The following is a 16333-nucleotide window of genomic DNA, read 5'->3' as shown; positions in this document are numbered from 1 at the left end:
TTAAAGCCTTCGCCTCCAACTCCAATGCGCCCTCACTCCCCGAATCATCTCCTCCCAAATCCCCAGATTCTGCGATCCCCGGCCATCTTTCATCAACACTGCCTTCTTCGCCATCCTCGCATACCGCACCGCCATCTCCGCATCCCCCACCGCACTATACGCCAACGCCGCAAACCCATACGGCGTATCCATGAACCCCTCCAATCCCTCTTCTCGATACAACATCATGAGTTCCTCAGCAACCTGGGGCGAGCCTAGCGAGGCATCAGACCAGTCGTTGAGCTGGGCCTGCAGATCGTTGATGATGGAGAGGTTGATGTCGGAGATGGGGGATGTGCAGCGGGGGCATGTGCAGGTGAAGTGGAAGCCTTGGGCGAGGTGGTGTTGGCGGGTTTCTGTTGGGTCGAGGGGTGAGGTATCTAGATTTGCGGGTGGTTAGACTGGCGGGATAGAGAGCGGTGTGATAGTGGAGGGGTGAATACATGAGATTGTTATTTCTTCGCCTTTGGCAATGGGGCGTGTGATGCGGACGGTGTGGGACAGCAAGTCGGTGTCTATGACGTATTGTGCACTATTGTTCCCTTTTCATTAGCTTTTTCATTGTCTTTTGTTTTTTTGGGGGGGGGGGGGCTGATAGAGTAACATGAAAACGTACTTTGGTGCACAAGCGTGGTTCAAACGACTAGTCTCTGGCCACACGGCTAGATGATTTACCCCATTTAGCAGCACCTGGAACGTATTCGCTTTAACGATATCCTGGATCTGGACTCTAGGGTCGCCGTATACGGTTGCGAGACCGAGAAACTTCTCCTTCAGCTCCGCGGGGAGTTGCTCGATGGCGGTGCGCCAGAGGGCTTCACGGTCTAGTGTGGATAGTTCGGATTCCAAGTAGGCTAGGAATGCAGGGGTGTAGGCTGTGACCCGCTCTCCAAATTTCAGGGGCCGCGAGGCGAGCATTCCGATGCCTTTTCCTGGGATGGATGTGGCGTGGTAGGTATCTGTGGGCTTGTTGATAGATTGAGATACGAGGGCTGATGCATCGCGAAATGCGGGCAGCGATGCGAAGTCCTTGGCCAGACTTGGCGTGGTGAATATTGAGATGCCTCGGTTTTGAGCAAAAGATGTATCGGTGTATACGCATAGCTTGTCGTTGATGCTTGGGAGAATGGATGTGCAGACGGGTGCATGTGACCATTGCCCATAGTCTTCCTTTTTCGTGTCGTTTGCCAAGGCCGGGGATCCTGGGGATTCAGAACAAAACGCGTATTCTTTCAAGCCGTTCAAAGAGCTCTGAAGATCAATTGTGTATAGCGGACTTTTACTCCAGCAGTGCCATCCCCAGACCAGCCGTGGAGAACACGCCAAGATAACAGCATTCCGTGGAGAAATGTAGGTGCGCATCTTGAGATATGGGTATAACACAGATTGTAAGTAAAGATTCGAACACTCAGAAGGGCCAAGTGGACATGAGGAGTGGAAATCGACGTGGACATATTATGTCAGGACTTGAGACATAAGATGTTTGATCCATGTCGCTAAGTTTAGAGCGCCAAGTCCTGCGCTTACACGTGCTGTTAATAGTACTTTGAGTGTGACCTTTCCAAGCAAAGAGAAAATGGGTATTTTAACTTATCAGAATATCCTAAACACCTAACAATACTATAGAGTGTCGCTCAGACTGCTGTACTTTTACTCCGCCATTCAATCGATACGACCCTGACCTCTTAGAATTTGATGTAGCTTAAAGAGAAAAGAATGCAGATAAATCGTTCCACAATAAACTTTACAAAAAGGAAATGTCTCATGCTGCATCGCCATTGGCCTCGCCCTCGGCGCTGTGCTTCTTCTTTTTCTTCTTGTCCTTTCCCTCGCCTTCTTCCCGCTTGCGCTTCTTTTTCTTCTTGTCGCCATCCTCTTCTGGTGCCACATACTCGGCCATTCTTTCTTTCCTCTTGGCGTCCATTTTGTCCTTCATCTTCTCCTCCCTCTCTTCCTGAGCTTTCCTCTCCTTTGCATGCTTGCCCAAGAAGTACTCTCCGCTCTCGATCTGCAGATCGACCTTGCTCTTTTCCTGAGGTGGCGGGAATGGCGTGTACGGCTTCTTTGACTTGTCGTTGACCTTGTGGGGTATGCGGCGCTTGCTGAGAGATCGTTTCTTAAAATTTGGCAGGAAGCGATCCCAGCTCTCGTTGGCGAGTTCGGGATCCTTGGCAAGCTCTTTCTTGATCATGAGCTCTTTGATAGCGTAGATGGGGTGAATGTTGTGCATGGTGTCCTCGATGATGCGCCGTACTTGCTTGAGTCCTTTGTAAGGGCCCATACAGGCTACTGTGTTTCCTTGCACGAGCAGATAACACTCAGTGAGCAATTCCAGAGCCTTGAGCGTTGATCCATTGGGTCCCAGGATACGCTGTCTTCTCTTGACAAAACGCTCCTTGTTGCCCACCAAGTTCCGAATCTTAATAATGTCCATAGCCACATCGTCTTCAAGGATTTTGATAGCTTGTGGCGCTGGCACACTTCGAGCAAGTAGCTTGATGAGATCGCGTGCATTCAGGATTGCGGCTGGATCGTACGTCTTTTGTGTGGTCCATACAGTCATGGAGCCCTCAACCAAGTTGAGCTCGCATCCGATGCCCAGTCTCTGCAGCGCTTGGGTAATGAACTTCCATGATCCCTTGAGATACTGCTCGCGATACTTGGGAAAGAGGGTGCTGAAGCGGGACTCGTCTGTGAATGCGCCGGCTTTATTATCTTCGGGCTTGAAGGGCTCAATCTACGCAAAATTAGGATCTGGCGCATGCGGATATATATCATCGGCGCAAACATACCTTCCACTTATCGATATCGTCCGTATCCCAGGGTTTATCTACATTATGTGTGGACGGCATGGTGGGGGTCGTGTGGGTTGTGGTTTGCGATGAACTATCAAGTGGTAACTTTTCGAAAAGTTGCGCACGCGAAGATCAGTTCGCGCTAGATTCTGCCACCGCCTTTTAGCTCAAGCTCGGATCTTGTGAACTCTAAATCCGCCACATATCACGTGTCAACCAATCTTCACGCTATCCATCATCAAATCGGGGTCGGCAACGCAACGGCCCGCTATCAACTATATTCTGACATGGGTGAAAGAAATTTAGAATATGACGATAAACTGACTAGGATGCGTGCATTGATCCACTAATCGATGAAGTGCAGCCGACTTGTCAACTAATCGTTTGCCGAAGCACGTTTTAAGACCCATGCCAGGGGATCAAGTAATCAAGAAGAGTAAAGTAATCAATTTGGGCGTAGTGACGTTATGCAACTATAATACAATGGCAAAATCAGAATTTTGGAAGCTTATTAATGCGTAGTAACATCTAGAGCGCAGTAGTGTTGGCTGACTCGGCTTCAGCAGCAACAACCTTCTTCTGCTTCTTCACACCTCCATCGAGTGGTGTGTTCAAGCCAAGACGGTCACGGGTGGAATAGGTCGAAATGCCCCCCTGAGGATCGGCCTCAGTGATAAGCTCCTTGCGTCGGGTGTCGACAAGCAGCCGGATGAGATCGGGTCGCATGTAGTGGCCTGAGAAGTCGGCAAGTGCCTTGGTCAAGTGGCACTCGTTCAGATCAATCTTTTGTTTGTTAGTGATCGGCAAACAGATACGGTTAGAGTGAGAACATACGTCAACAAACAGGAGACCATCAAAGTCTGGGTCAGGCTTAGACACAAGCGTGCCGTCAGGCTTGTAAATACGGGCGTGGCCGTTGTAGGTGGTAGGATCAGTCTCAGGCTCGACACCCTCGGGCGTGTTCTTCTTGAGTCCCTCTACACTCAGTCTCTGGAAGGGTGCAAGGGTCCAGGTGCCAGTCTCGATGGCGTAAGCGGGCGTAACCAGATCAGAGGCAGGGTCCGAAACGTTAGTGGCCGGGTCAGGGTACTTGAGAGTTTCTTTACCAGGATACACCGGCCACGCTGCGATATGGATCTGCTCGCCCTCAGAGACGTTGAGCGACTTGAGAAAAGGGTTCATGTTCTCCCAGCAGTTCAGCTGACCTAGACGACCAAGTTCAGTCTGAGTGACAGACTTGAAAGTATCACCAGAGCCATCACCGTAGACCAGTTTCTCAACGTGGGTAGGCTTGATCTTTCGGCGGTGGTTGATTACCTCGCCCGTTGGGTCAATCAAAGTCTGAGTGAGGTACAGGGTGGCATGATCAATCTCGGAGAAGCCAAGAGAGACATAGCTGGGCGATGTTAGAGACGCTTACGAGTGCACGGAATCTTGGCTTACATTTGGTTGTCCCGGGCCGCGCGGCGGATACGTCTAAATTCCTCAGAGTCAATTGGAAGGGAGTTCTCGCGGTACTTCTTCAATAGAGGAAGTGACTGCTGGTAGTTGACCTTCCACATCCAGTAGGGGTAACCAGGAATCCAGACTTCTGGAAAAGCAACGAGCTTGCAACCAGCTTGGCCAGCCTCGTTGATGAAGTTGATGGTCTTCTGAACACCGGCTTCAAGGTCGAACCAGCATGGCTCAGAAGTGACCTAGAGTTTGATTAGACTGGCTTCGATGTTATCCCAGATTGTTTGAACAGGGACAGACATACGGCAGCAGCCTTGTACTTGGTAAGAGGCATGATGATAGTTTTGGAACTTGGAGTCAAGAGAATTGATATTGAATGAATAGATTGTGTTCGAACGTGTGATGATTCAATCCAGCAGACATAACAGAGCTTATATAGCATTTCTGCCAGTCAATGCGTCTTCAATCTATAAGTCCAACATATTACCCTGCAATCCATGATCCTGCTCATGCCACTTCCTGGATCAGTCTCGATGCTCCTCCTTTGTCATTGCATGCATTCTGAATGTCTTTCCCCGCTCTGTGTTACAGTAATCTTCCCAAATCGTGTGATATCGGCAGCGCAATGGAGGAACCAAGCTCCGAAAGCCCCCGTAGTGATAGACTAGTATACCATAACAGTGGGTTGAGTTTGAACTTTGACAGGCAAGATGCTCGGACAAGACAGCACACTGTTGTCGAGACGCTCCTAGCCTGGTGCCGACAGGATGCCGATGGGATGCCGACGGCAACCCGCCCACAACGGTCGCAGTGCCGACCGCCACCTTTCCCCACCAGAGTCCCGTCGTCGCACTCACAAGCATTTTTCCCGGCCATGGCCGATCAAGATGAGGACATCTCGCACCTGCGCGCACCTGACGCGACAGATTATGATCCCACTGAGGAGGCCCAAGACTTTCGACTTCTTGAGAAATTGACGTGCGTCATCTCGCATGCGCAGCCTGTAGTTTTTTCCATCCTTCTGCAATGCTAATGCTCGCGCGACAGAGCACAAGATAGCGCACACCCAACACTACCAAAGCGCGGCGAGAAGGACTTTGAAAGTCATGAGACAAACCTCCAGCTCGACACTCTCGAGGCCTCGCGCCGGGCCATGCATGGCGTCTTGTCATGGCAGCGTACACACACGCAAAAGGGTCATGTCCTAGCCATGTATGACCCAGAGCGCAACATGGCTTGCGTAGACAAAGTCAAGTCACAACACTTCCAAACCATAGGCACAAACAAGGGAGGAAAAGAGTGGCTATTGCCAGAAGAAGCATTGTTCTTACTTGAAAGAGGAACCTTGGACTGTCGATGGCCGGTAAAACGCGAAATCGGCGACAAGACGGTATACAGGACCGAAGATGGCGCACCCATGAGTCTGCAATCCGCCTATGCAGCCTTTATTGGTTTTGAGGGTGGTGTAGGAGGAAAACTCACGTTGGAAATGTACAATGTCTACGCTGGTCTGAAAAGATCAGGCTATGTCATCTTCCGCACCGGATCATGGGACCACGACCGAGGCGAAATCGTCGAAGCACCCCCAAGATCTGAGCAAGAAGCCACCTCCAGCTCCAACGTCATAATCCGTTTCTTCTCCGAAATCTGGCGGCGCCTAAGCCATCCAACCTACACCATCCCCGCCTCCAACCTCGCCTTCGGGCCCCTCCTCAAACCCGGCCTCTTCAGATCATACACCGATATCTACCGCCTCCTAAGACTAATCCCAACCCACGACCGCACCGCACCACCTACTTTCCTCTTACCTTCTTCGCCAGGAAATCCCTACCGCATCCACTTCGACGTCTACCGTACAACCTCCAAATTTCGCAAATCCGCCCGCGGTCCCCCCGATTTTCGCATCTGCGTTGTAGACGCCCGCACTACGCCTATTCCCACGGGCGCACAGCTCAACGATCTCATGGCGCAGGTGCCCGAGGATCCACCCAAAGAGACGGATCAGCCATATCAGAGGTTGAAGCATGGGAGAAGGAATGTGGTGCTTGCTGTGGTGGATAATGGGATTCCGAGCTATATTCGGGTTGCGGATAGCGCGTTTGAGGATGTAAAGATTTATGAGCGCGCCGGGCCGAGGGGCAAGGGGGGACGGGGGCGGGGTGGAGGTCGAGGAAGAGGTCGAGGGAGGGGGAGGGGACGGTGAGGGACGGGAGGAAGAGATTGGGATTCCTGAAGAATTCATGAGGGGATCTGGTGGCATGAAAATGCCAGATGATGATGGATCTCCGAGGATTTGAAGATACGGTGGTTATCTCAAAGAGGTGGCCATGGTGGATGTATACATGGCCAAAAGTCCAGCTATACCCTCAATTCTTGACGCAATCCGTCTTGAACGAATATCCAACTACAATACCGCATCATCACATGCAGTGCCATTCAAAATGTCTAGACTTGGCCACGTGACTACATTCCTCATCCCAAGTCCTCACTAGTTATTCTCTCCATACTCATAACTGAACTTGACAAGTGTGCATAAAGAACTCGCATAGCAGATAGCCTGCAGTAGCCGGCACAGAAATCGCATTCTTCATCTTTGCCGTCGGGCAAGTGTGTAATAGAGGTCCTTGCCAAGGACTAGGATCTGGGGTCGGTGATATGCGAACGGACCCGACGGAAAAGGCCCCGTTAGAGTCAATTTCAAAACGCCAGAGTTCATTTTTTTTGGATAATGGACAGGTAAGATTGGTCATGGAAAAGTGATTTGATTCGCGGTACTATCTCGTATCTATTGTACGGCGGCGGTCTAGTTGCCGTATTGCTTGTGAGGATCGCCCCGAGCCAAGCCATGTTGAGATTTCGAGTGTTCCTAAGTCTTCTTTTGACTTGGACTACGTCTCTACTAGTTTTACAAACATGTTCGATGAGCACACCGCTTGGACTTGCGCCAATGGCGACAGACCAACGGATGGGGACCAATGGATTTAGTCATAATAATATTCTTATGCAATGCCATGCGCAATGTAAATCGCTGGCAGCTACTAAGAGCCGCGAGGGAGACTAGGCAAGTTACCAGTGCTGCGAGAACTTGATTAGCTCAGTGCAATGGTGCGCTCAAAGAGGTGATGGCAGGTTGAAGATGCCAAAATTCCGGATGTTCAGCAACAATCTATGCCTTTACGTTGGCTGGCTGTTTGAAATATTTGCTTGGTACGAATGGCATCTTTGTGACGACAGCCTTTCGCTTCTTACCACGAACCACAACATCGACTTCAGTGCCCGCCTTGTGCATGCCGTCTTGTATGTAACCCATGGCAATGTTTTTCTTGAGGGTAGGTGATGGGCAGCCAGAGGTGATGTTGCCAATCTTCTCACCAGCCTCATTGACAATCTCAGCGCCTTCTCGGGCGGGGGATCCCTTAACGACGAGACCTACTCGACGGCGTGAAACACCTCCGCCTTCCGACTTTTTCTTTAGTTGTTGCAGAATGACAGAGTCGCCGAGGAAGCCGCCTTTTGCGCGGCGGTCTTTGCCGATGATCCAGGAAAGGCCGGCCTCGACAGGTGTTGTGGTGTCGTCTAGGTCATGGCCATAAAGACACATGCCGGCTTCTAGTCTAAGGGTGTCGCGTGCTCCGAGACCTGCAAATCGCAGCTCGTCTTTGGCCGAGTCAAGCAAGTATTGAGTGACGGCTTCGGTGGCATAAGCAGGAATACTGATCTCAAAGCCATCTTCGCCAGTATAGCCACCACGGCTGACAAGCACCTCGGCATCGGTACCCTTGATGGTCGCATTGGCACACTGGCCAAAGTAGAGTGATTCAAGGTCCTTCTTTGACTTGTCGTCAAGCACACGGGAGAGGATCTCGGAGGAGAGGGGTCCCTGGAGGGCGACAAGGCCTTGTCCGTCTAGAATCTGCCATTCGACTGGTTGACCAGAATGCTTGCTCTTCCATGAATCCAGCTGTGCCTTGAAGTATGCAGTGTCCTTTTCTCGACAGCCTGCATTTGTCACAACATAAAACCTGTCAGTGAGGCGCGTGATGACAGTGTCGTCAACAATGCCACCATTGGAGTTGAGCAGGGTTGAGAGGGTAGACTGATGCTTGGGCAAGGCAGAGAGGGCAGAGGGAGTGATGCTCTCGAGGAAGGCCTCGGCACCGGGACCAGAAAAGTGGTGCTGGACCCTGAATATGGTTAGCTTACAGAACCGTCTTTCACCACCACCCTGGCTGTGTATGGCGTCTTACATGTGGCCGACATCAAACAAACTGGCTTTTTCGCGCGTCCAATTGTGCGAGTCGATGATGCTCAAGTCGCTGTATTGGACAGGCATCAAGTATCCGCCAAAGGGCACAAACTTGGCGCCATACTTGCTGTGTAACTCATATAAACCAGTCTTGCCCAGCTGTTCGTCTGCTGCCTGTGAAGAAGCCCATCGCACATGCTTTCGCGCTGGTCCTGTGAAGTTGCGGGGTCGCGGGGCTGGCAGTGTGCATGATCTGGTTGAATACCGGGCGGCTTTTGGGCATTGAAGTCTTCCAACCTGGGGCGCAAGGGCATTGGCTACCGGGCGCAACGCAACGACTGCTTTTCTGGAGGCCATTTTGTGTGGATGGGGAGGAAATGCTGTTGCTGGCTGTCCGACGGGTATCGGCGGCGGATGGAAGTTATATAGTCAGAGCGCCAATGACGCCGGCGGGCAGATAGCTGGGCCGCCCGGCGATCCAAGCTCCGAAGCTGGATTGCATCCACGAATGCAGACATCGTTCCCATAGCTGTCTATATCGCGACCCGATCGCCCCGAGACGACTGCAGCAACCATGTCCAAGGGCAGCAAGTACCTGCTGGTGTCGCTGCCGACGTCTATCTCCCCCTCGAATCACCACGATGACGCCCTGACGGCCTTGCGCTCCACCGTGACCAATGACGTTGGCAACACTTCTCCGTTCGCCATACCCAACTTCAAGATCGGAACCCTGGATGCCCTCGTCCAGCAGGCCGATGAACTTTCCAAGCTCAGTAATGCCTGCGAGGGTGTAGTCGCAAAGGTCGGAGAGAGTCTGCGCCAGATTCTCGACGGCGACGAGTCCAAGGTGCAGCAGCAGAAGACGATAAATGACAGTACGTGGGGGGACTGGCCGAGTGAATGGTACCCAAGAGCTCACATAATGCAGAGCCCGTCGACCAGTACCTGCGCAGCTTCCAGTGGAACAAGGTCAAGTACCGCGCAGACAAGCCCATCGCAGATCTCATAGATGCACTACAAAAGGTAGGCCGCAGGGCATAGTCATTGCACCACCCAGCAGACTAACCGCGCGCGCAGGAGATACAAGGTATCGACAACGATGTCAAGTCCAAGTTCAGCCAGTACAACCAGACAAAGGGCGCCCTTGCAGCCGCAGAGCGAAAGCGCACCGGCAACTTGTCTACCAAGTCCCTCGTCAATGTCGTCAATCCCAAGTCCATTGTCCGCGACTCTGAATACCTCGATACACACCTCATTGCCGTCCCCAACACGGCTGTGAAAGACTTCTACCAGGCATACGAAGAGCTGAGCCCCATGGTTGTCCCCCGCTCCGCCAACAAGATTGCACAGGATGATGAGTTTACCCTGTTCGCCGTCACAACATTCAAAAAGCACTCCAACGAGTTTGTCCATAAGTGCAGGGAAAAGCGATGGACTCCGAGAGAATACACGTACAAGGAAGGTGGAAAGGAAGAGGAGGCAAAGGAGGCCGACCAATTGGCCAAGGATGAGCGCAAGCTCTGGGGTGAGGCGCTGCGGCTAGGTCGCACAGGATACAGCGAGAGTGCTATGATCTGGATTCATGTCCTAGCACTCAGAGTGTTTGTGGAAACCGTGCTGAGGTACGGCCTACCGCTGGATTTTGTATGCGGCATTGTTCAGGTGAGTTTATTTACACCAGTTGCGCCGTTGCTTGAATACTAACACTGCCAAGACCGACGCCAAATCGGCGAAAAAAGCAAAGGCAAACCTTGATACAGCCTACTCATACCTTGGTGGCAACGCTTTCGGCCGTGATAGCAAAGGCCGCATCAAGAAGGACGACCAGTCCATGTCCATTGACATGCAACAAGCTGGACACATGGGCGACCAGGAGTACACCGCATACGTCTATTACGAGTTCGAAGTTGTATAGCACATCATGGGATTAATCACGATTGAGGGCAATATTTTATGAGTTGAGAGCTGTTCACACAAAGCTGTTCTGTACGCGACACCCCTAGATAGTTCATCGCACTACCCTTGACCAGCAGTAGCTCTGGTACCATCTCGCTTATCTGGGCTGTGTTTAGGCAACCGTTGTGTACCCCGCTACGCTAACACGATCAATAAAAGGCTAGGTTCGCAATCAAAGTGACATGCACTAGTCTACAGAACTCTTTGTCATCTTACCTTGTTCTATTCCTCCATCTCTGATTTCGATGATATCGGTAAAAGATAAACAGTCTTCGACTGCTGACCCTCTTGTTCCATCACCATTACATAACGACACACCATCTGACGAAACGACCAATAAACCTGCATCGCCCAAGATCACACCCCTACTAAAAAATGATCTCTACACCGTCACCAAAGATGGTTCGGACAGGTTACTCGTGCCCCAGATGGAATACACACCACTTCGTCTCGATCCGAGCGAGGCTCGTTTGTTGCTCTTGAATCCAGCAAATGAAGCAGTTGAGCATGTGCGCTGCACCCTTACAACATACCCCCTCACTGAACTTCCTCCTTTTGTTGCAATCAAGAATGCAAGAGGACACCGAGAGTATAGACAGCCTATAGAGGTAGACGGGAAGGCCTTGTTTCTCTCGTTTGCCTTGGAAAGATTTTTACGCTACTTTCGTACAACGGTTGACAGACCAACATATGTTTGGGTACGATATGCCTGTGTAGTGGAATCAGACCAACAAGAGCAGAAGGCGTATTGGACCCGCGATTTTAGCGATTTCATGTATACGCGGGCTTATGAAGTATTTGATATGCACGAGACCAACGACCATCTTGTGGAGAGCGGCTACTTTCGTCGCGTCGTTTCTCGAAGCCGTTTTGCACAGCATAAGCAATGGTATGGTGTTCCAGACCAGCTAGTCGTACCTAGGGTGTGCCCCATCCGCCTGGGTACCAGTGCCAGTTTGGACGAACCAACCATGGGCTTCCAATACATGCCACTGGATATGGTGGCTGATGAAATCAGAATCATGTGCATAATGCCTGCTCAGGATGCACATGCGCCCATACTCATTCATGTGGCGCATTGTCCGATTGACACTAACGAACATTATACTGCTCTCTCTTGTAAGTTCTTGAACATAAATGGAAAGAAGACAAACCCAAAAAAACTGACTTTGGTTTGAAGACTGTTGGGGCGTGGATGATACTCAGGAGCAGATTATAATGGCAGGACAAAAGATGACAGTCCGCAAGAACCTCGCTGAAGCTATTCGTGTCATAAGAAACCCTAATGTCATCATGCCAGTTTGGATAGACGCTCTGTCGATCAACCAAAAAGACTTGATTGAGCGCGCTCGGCAGGTGCCGCGTATGGGGGAGATATATGACTTTGCTACCGCAGTCTACTCATATATCGGGAATCCCACCGAAGGGAGTGAGTCAGTATTCTCTTTTACAAAAGAACTCTTCAAACACCCAATCGTCCGCAAAAATGAGTCCAACGAGTTCCATTTCCCATCGGAAGACGTTCTACGCGGCCAAAGCGACGGCAACGAGAATACCATTAAGCCTGATCAATTAGCAAAGCTATGTGCAGGCCTATACAAGCTTTTTTGTAGGCAATACTTCCGGCGGATATGGATGCTGCAGGTAACTTCTGAAACCCAAAAACCATTTTGATCTACTAAGAATTTTCCAGGAAATTGCTTATGCTTCGAATCCAATGGTAGTATGCATCCCTGGTCGAAAAGATAGTTGGGATTATCTTGAATCGGCTGCGCATAAGCTTCAGGACATGTTGAGCCGCGATAAAAGACTTTCCAAGCGAATGAAAGAAGCCGATCCAGCTCTGAAAGAGATTGAAATAGATACGTTGTCTTATGCACGTAAGCTCTTCTATTTTCGACATTTGGCGAATGGTGGTATCGGACTGGGATTCGTTTACGTTAAGACGAGTGAAGATGCACCAGGTTTTCTGGAAGCAGTCATAATGGCTCGGGATTTTGAGAGCACTGATCCCAGAGATAAGATCTTCGCACTGTGGAACCTAGCTCAAGATAAGACCGGCCTAGACTTCAAGCCTCATTACACAAAGCCGTATGAACGCATCTACGCTGATTTTGCTCGAGCCTGGATTGACCAGAACCATTCGCTGGATATCTTGGGGGCAGTGGAAGCGTCAGAAAACAGCTCCTCCTTTTACAGAAAAACGCCGTCTTGGGCGCCGGATTGGAGTGTCCCCACTCAAACCAGCTGTCTTGTGCGCAAGGACTACATCCCGATGAAATTTATCTCGATAGTAAACGACCAACAAGGAAGATTGTACGCCGCAGACGGCGGTATCACACACGATATATTCGAAGACCCCATCCTCCATTTCCAGGACAATGTGCTACATTGTACTGGACTCATCATAGATCAAGTTGGAACCATCCTACAACAACCTCCACAAATATCAACTGAAACAGTACATCTCCAATCCGCCGACCCTGACTGGGAATTCCACTGCTGGACTATCGAACTTACCGAGCACTTCCGCAACTCCGACTCAAACATCTACGAAGACCCCCTACGGGCAGCTTGGGCAATGTGCCATGGCGATAACACTGCCGCATGGCCACCTAACCCTGACTTCAAATCCCCTCTCGACGATCCATACACATGCCAGACGGATCTCTCTAAACATGTTTCCGCATGGGTACATGGGTACCGCGAATCTGAAGCCCGAAACATAGTCAGACAGGTTCTGCGCGGCCGACAACCATTTATATCAGACGCCGGGTATATGGGCTTGATGCCCGCGTACATCGCTGAAAAATGGTCGGAAATAGGACAGAAGTGCCATATTGCTGTTCTAGCCGGATGCTCTGTTCCGCTCATTCTGCAGGAAAAAGACGATGAGACGTATACGGTTCTTGGGGCGTGCTTTGTGCAGGGGTGGATGGAAGGTGAGTGGATGGAGACGATGATGGGGGCGGAGTCGCCGACAGAGTTTTGGAGGGGTATGAGGGGTGTGGCCCCGCTAAGGATAGTGTGAGATCTGGGGGTAGGGGGGATAGATCTTGTTTGGACTTTGGTATTCAGCACTAGCGACATGAGATTATGCTCCTCTCTTGAGGTGCAGATTGGGCCCTCGATGCTGTCATTCCGCATTCGGAAACATTTTGATTTAGTCTTAGTCCAATATCTTACATGTGATGACTTGCTCTCCAGAGATCACATCCACCCGCATCGCTTCGAGTCGAAAAATATCGCCAAAGATCTCCATGATGCACTGGAAGACTTTGAGCATATACGACTGAACAAGTTGAGCGGCCGAAAAGTCATCTATAGCCTTTGTTTGCTAGCAAATATATCAAGCCAAAAGTTCGTTTTCAAGTACCGATTGGCTTTGAAACGTGTTGGTTACTGTGCTTAAAGCATATTCAACCGAAAAAGCATCTCGCCATCTTCGTGCTTCTTGCTGAATTGATTTTAGTATCGGCCTTGCCCAAGGATTTATGCGTAGGATGATGATTGTTGCCCCTGTAAATTCATATATCAAACCAATTGATTCAAGGGGACTTTTTGTTCTTGAATCTGTTGTATTATGTGTACGCCTTGATTGTATTTGCATTTTACAGATCAATATGTGCAGGGTTTCCGCTGGATAGATTTCTGGAAGCGCTGTCCAAAGTTCGTGTTCATTTATTCTTGCTTATGGGATTGGATAGCTGTAATTTTTTCTATAGCATTGAATTCCAAGTAGACGGTAGGTGTGCTGTTGTAATTCATTGGTCTAGTGATGACTCACCGTGAATTCAAGAAATCTGATGTAGATATGCCTAAAAGGCCAGAACTGAAGGGAGTGTGGATGTATTCCAGCTGCTACAACTAGTGTTGGACAAGTTCTTGTCCGCCAAAATCCCCTCTTTTTCAACTTGTAGCGTCCGTACTCAAGCTTCGAAAGGCTCCCGCGTCGCGATTAAGGTGATAGGTACGTGAATTTTGTATTAGCTTCAACATTTCTTTACAACGCTCTAGTATACCAGGAAAACGGGCAGATAAAAGAGGCTATAGAGTTGCTAGAGCATGTGGTAAAGGTGCAGGCTATGTTGCCAGTGACTTATCTTGATCGTCTACGATCGCAAGATGCCCTTGCTGTGCTATACGGGGACAACGGAAAGGTCAAAGAAGCTGTAGAGTTGCTGGAACATGTCGTAAAAGTTCAAGCTACGCTACCGGAGACTAATCGTAGTCAGATATCATGGCAGCGTGACCTCGCCATAGTGTACTGGAGAAACTGTCAAATGAAGGAGGCAGTGGAGTTATTAAATCATATAATCAAAGTACAGGAAACTACTCTGGCGACCACTGATCCACATCGACAGGCCTCAGAGAGTGCATTGGAGCACTATCTGGAGGTACTCGAAAGTCAAGCTTCGTGAGGAGATTTAGCCGTTTCTGCTGTATCGAAATAACACTTCAATCGCATTTTCTGGCGATAGGTACGTGCTAGCCCTTGGACATCAATACAAGGCATACTGATGGTAACAAAGACACAAAAACACAAACCAGCCACTCTCATTACATTAATTTCAAACCAGGAACCATGTGCCTAGTGCCGGTACGAGTTCGCGCATCATCGGCTTAAGGTTTTGAAGACGCCTGTGATGAGCGATCGGTTGGAAGGCTCGCCTGCATCACTCATTGACTGCATCAGATAGACCAACATTGGTCTCTGTATCTTGATGGCGCTGCGAAATTGCCTTTCCGCGGCTGAATCACCTAGCAGAGGAGGAGAGTCAGCCTCTATCAAAAGAGAAAGTAAAGTTGGTGCTTAAGAACAAGAGAAGTGTCGAATTGGAAGTTCAAAAATTCAATATATGTAACAGTAGTGCGGGCGATATGGCATGGGCATTGGCGTTTGGGGCGTATCGGAATTCAAAAGCTGTGGTGTCTGGAGTTTTGGCTTAGAGAAAGATCTTTGCGTGTCGAACGCCGAAAAGATTGTTGGATCAATGGCTGGAATGCTTCTTACCAGCGTAAAATTATTATTTGCAAGCAGTTTACACAAAAGGAAATTACATTGTATATTTAGAATCTAAGTGTGTAATAGTAACCAACAATAACCTCTTATATACCTCGCAATTTCTCTTCTAAGCATAGCTCCTTCTAGCTAGGCTTGGCCACTAAATATTTTAGTATATACTTCTCTCGGATTATCTATAGGCAGCTGCTGAATTCATCACATAATGAGATATACTTACATAGGCTAATAAGGGATGGACCGTTCTTGGATCTAGAATAGTTTCTGGAGAATGATTGTATTAATGAAAGTGGTTATCTCCAATGACGTTTTCGTACCACTACTATCTCTGCTAGCAACACTACGCCTCTAGCACAACAATACCTAGACTTCCCCTATTCTCCCTAGAATTGCAATCGTGTTCAAACTGCTCTCGACCAACGGTTGGACTCAAAGTCCCGCTATAGTACCCGATAGAGCCCTGAGGGTTTCCTTTGGCTTCATGTCCAAGACACGTGGCAATTTCTCTCCTTATGAACCTTACCATGTGAATCTAAAGCTTTCCCCACGGCTATATTCGAACGCGGTGTTAGAGGCCAAGAATTTAACCTCGTTTGAGGCCCAGCTAGAAATGGTTGTGAAAACGCGCCTGTCAGACTGGTAAACTGCAGCCTCGATAGAATCCGCTGCTCCCCATGATTATTATAAATAGACTGACAGGTTGCCATTGCTTACCACCAGGGGATGCAGGTTCTACCCTAAACAACACTCCTTCGTCTGTAAACCAGGCACTCACGATAGAAGAGACTCCATTGATTTCAATTGTATAGATACGTCTAT

General features: G+C 49.6%; 7 protein-coding genes across 7 annotated transcripts; 4 read left to right on the top strand and 3 right to left on the bottom strand.

The window, feature by feature from the left end:
- Nucleotides 1-435: 435 nt before the first annotated feature.
- On the bottom strand, nt 436-2891 carry COCVIDRAFT_38898 (hypothetical protein; the record flags this gene model as incomplete). The annotated part of the gene is made up of 4 exons (XM_014699907.1): nt 436-571; nt 656-1156; nt 1932-2776; nt 2832-2891. 4 exons carry the CDS (start codon nt 2889-2891, stop codon nt 436-438), a joined length of 1542 nt encoding a protein of 513 aa, XP_014555393.1.
- A 471-nt stretch (nt 2892-3362) lies between these two features.
- COCVIDRAFT_102561 (hypothetical protein) lies at nt 3363-4623 on the bottom strand (the record flags this gene model as incomplete). Its single annotated transcript, XM_014699906.1, has 4 exons — nt 3363-3617; nt 3669-4230; nt 4278-4531; nt 4594-4623. The coding sequence occupies 4 exons, from the start codon at nt 4621-4623 to the stop codon at nt 3363-3365; spliced, it is 1101 nt and encodes a 366-aa protein (XP_014555392.1).
- A 540-nt stretch (nt 4624-5163) lies between these two features.
- Nucleotides 5164-6492, top strand: COCVIDRAFT_27733 (hypothetical protein; the record flags this gene model as incomplete). The annotated part of the gene is made up of 2 exons (XM_014699905.1): nt 5164-5267; nt 5337-6492. The coding sequence occupies 2 exons, from the start codon at nt 5164-5166 to the stop codon at nt 6490-6492; spliced, it is 1260 nt and encodes a 419-aa protein (XP_014555391.1).
- Nucleotides 6493-7455: 963 nt separating this feature from the next.
- On the bottom strand, nt 7456-8892 carry COCVIDRAFT_102487 (hypothetical protein; the record flags this gene model as incomplete). Its single annotated transcript, XM_014699904.1, has 2 exons — nt 7456-8473; nt 8537-8892. The coding sequence occupies 2 exons, from the start codon at nt 8890-8892 to the stop codon at nt 7456-7458; spliced, it is 1374 nt and encodes a 457-aa protein (XP_014555390.1).
- A 217-nt stretch (nt 8893-9109) lies between these two features.
- Nucleotides 9110-10450, top strand: COCVIDRAFT_17095 (hypothetical protein; the record flags this gene model as incomplete). The annotated part of the gene is made up of 4 exons (XM_014699856.1): nt 9110-9410; nt 9464-9558; nt 9613-10197; nt 10250-10450. The coding sequence occupies 4 exons, from the start codon at nt 9110-9112 to the stop codon at nt 10448-10450; spliced, it is 1182 nt and encodes a 393-aa protein (XP_014555342.1).
- Nucleotides 10451-11504: 1054 nt separating this feature from the next.
- COCVIDRAFT_49375 (hypothetical protein) lies at nt 11505-11922 on the top strand (the record flags this gene model as incomplete). Its single annotated transcript, XM_014699903.1, has 2 exons — nt 11505-11610; nt 11672-11922. Coding segments are annotated over 2 exons (357 nt in total), but the record flags the coding sequence as incomplete, so codon positions are not given.
- A 358-nt stretch (nt 11923-12280) lies between these two features.
- Nucleotides 12281-13522, top strand: COCVIDRAFT_102568 (hypothetical protein; the record flags this gene model as incomplete). The annotated part of the gene is made up of 1 exon (XM_014699902.1): nt 12281-13522. One exon carries the CDS (start codon nt 12281-12283, stop codon nt 13520-13522), a length of 1242 nt encoding a protein of 413 aa, XP_014555388.1.
- Nucleotides 13523-16333: the final 2811 nt, after the last annotated feature.

This window comes from Bipolaris victoriae (assembly GCF_000527765.1).
Source record: "Bipolaris victoriae FI3 unplaced genomic scaffold scaffold_56, whole genome shotgun sequence".
In the NCBI taxonomy this organism is placed as follows: domain Eukaryota; kingdom Fungi; phylum Ascomycota; class Dothideomycetes; order Pleosporales; family Pleosporaceae; genus Bipolaris; species Bipolaris victoriae.
This window is presented reverse-complemented; position numbering and strand designations above follow the sequence as displayed.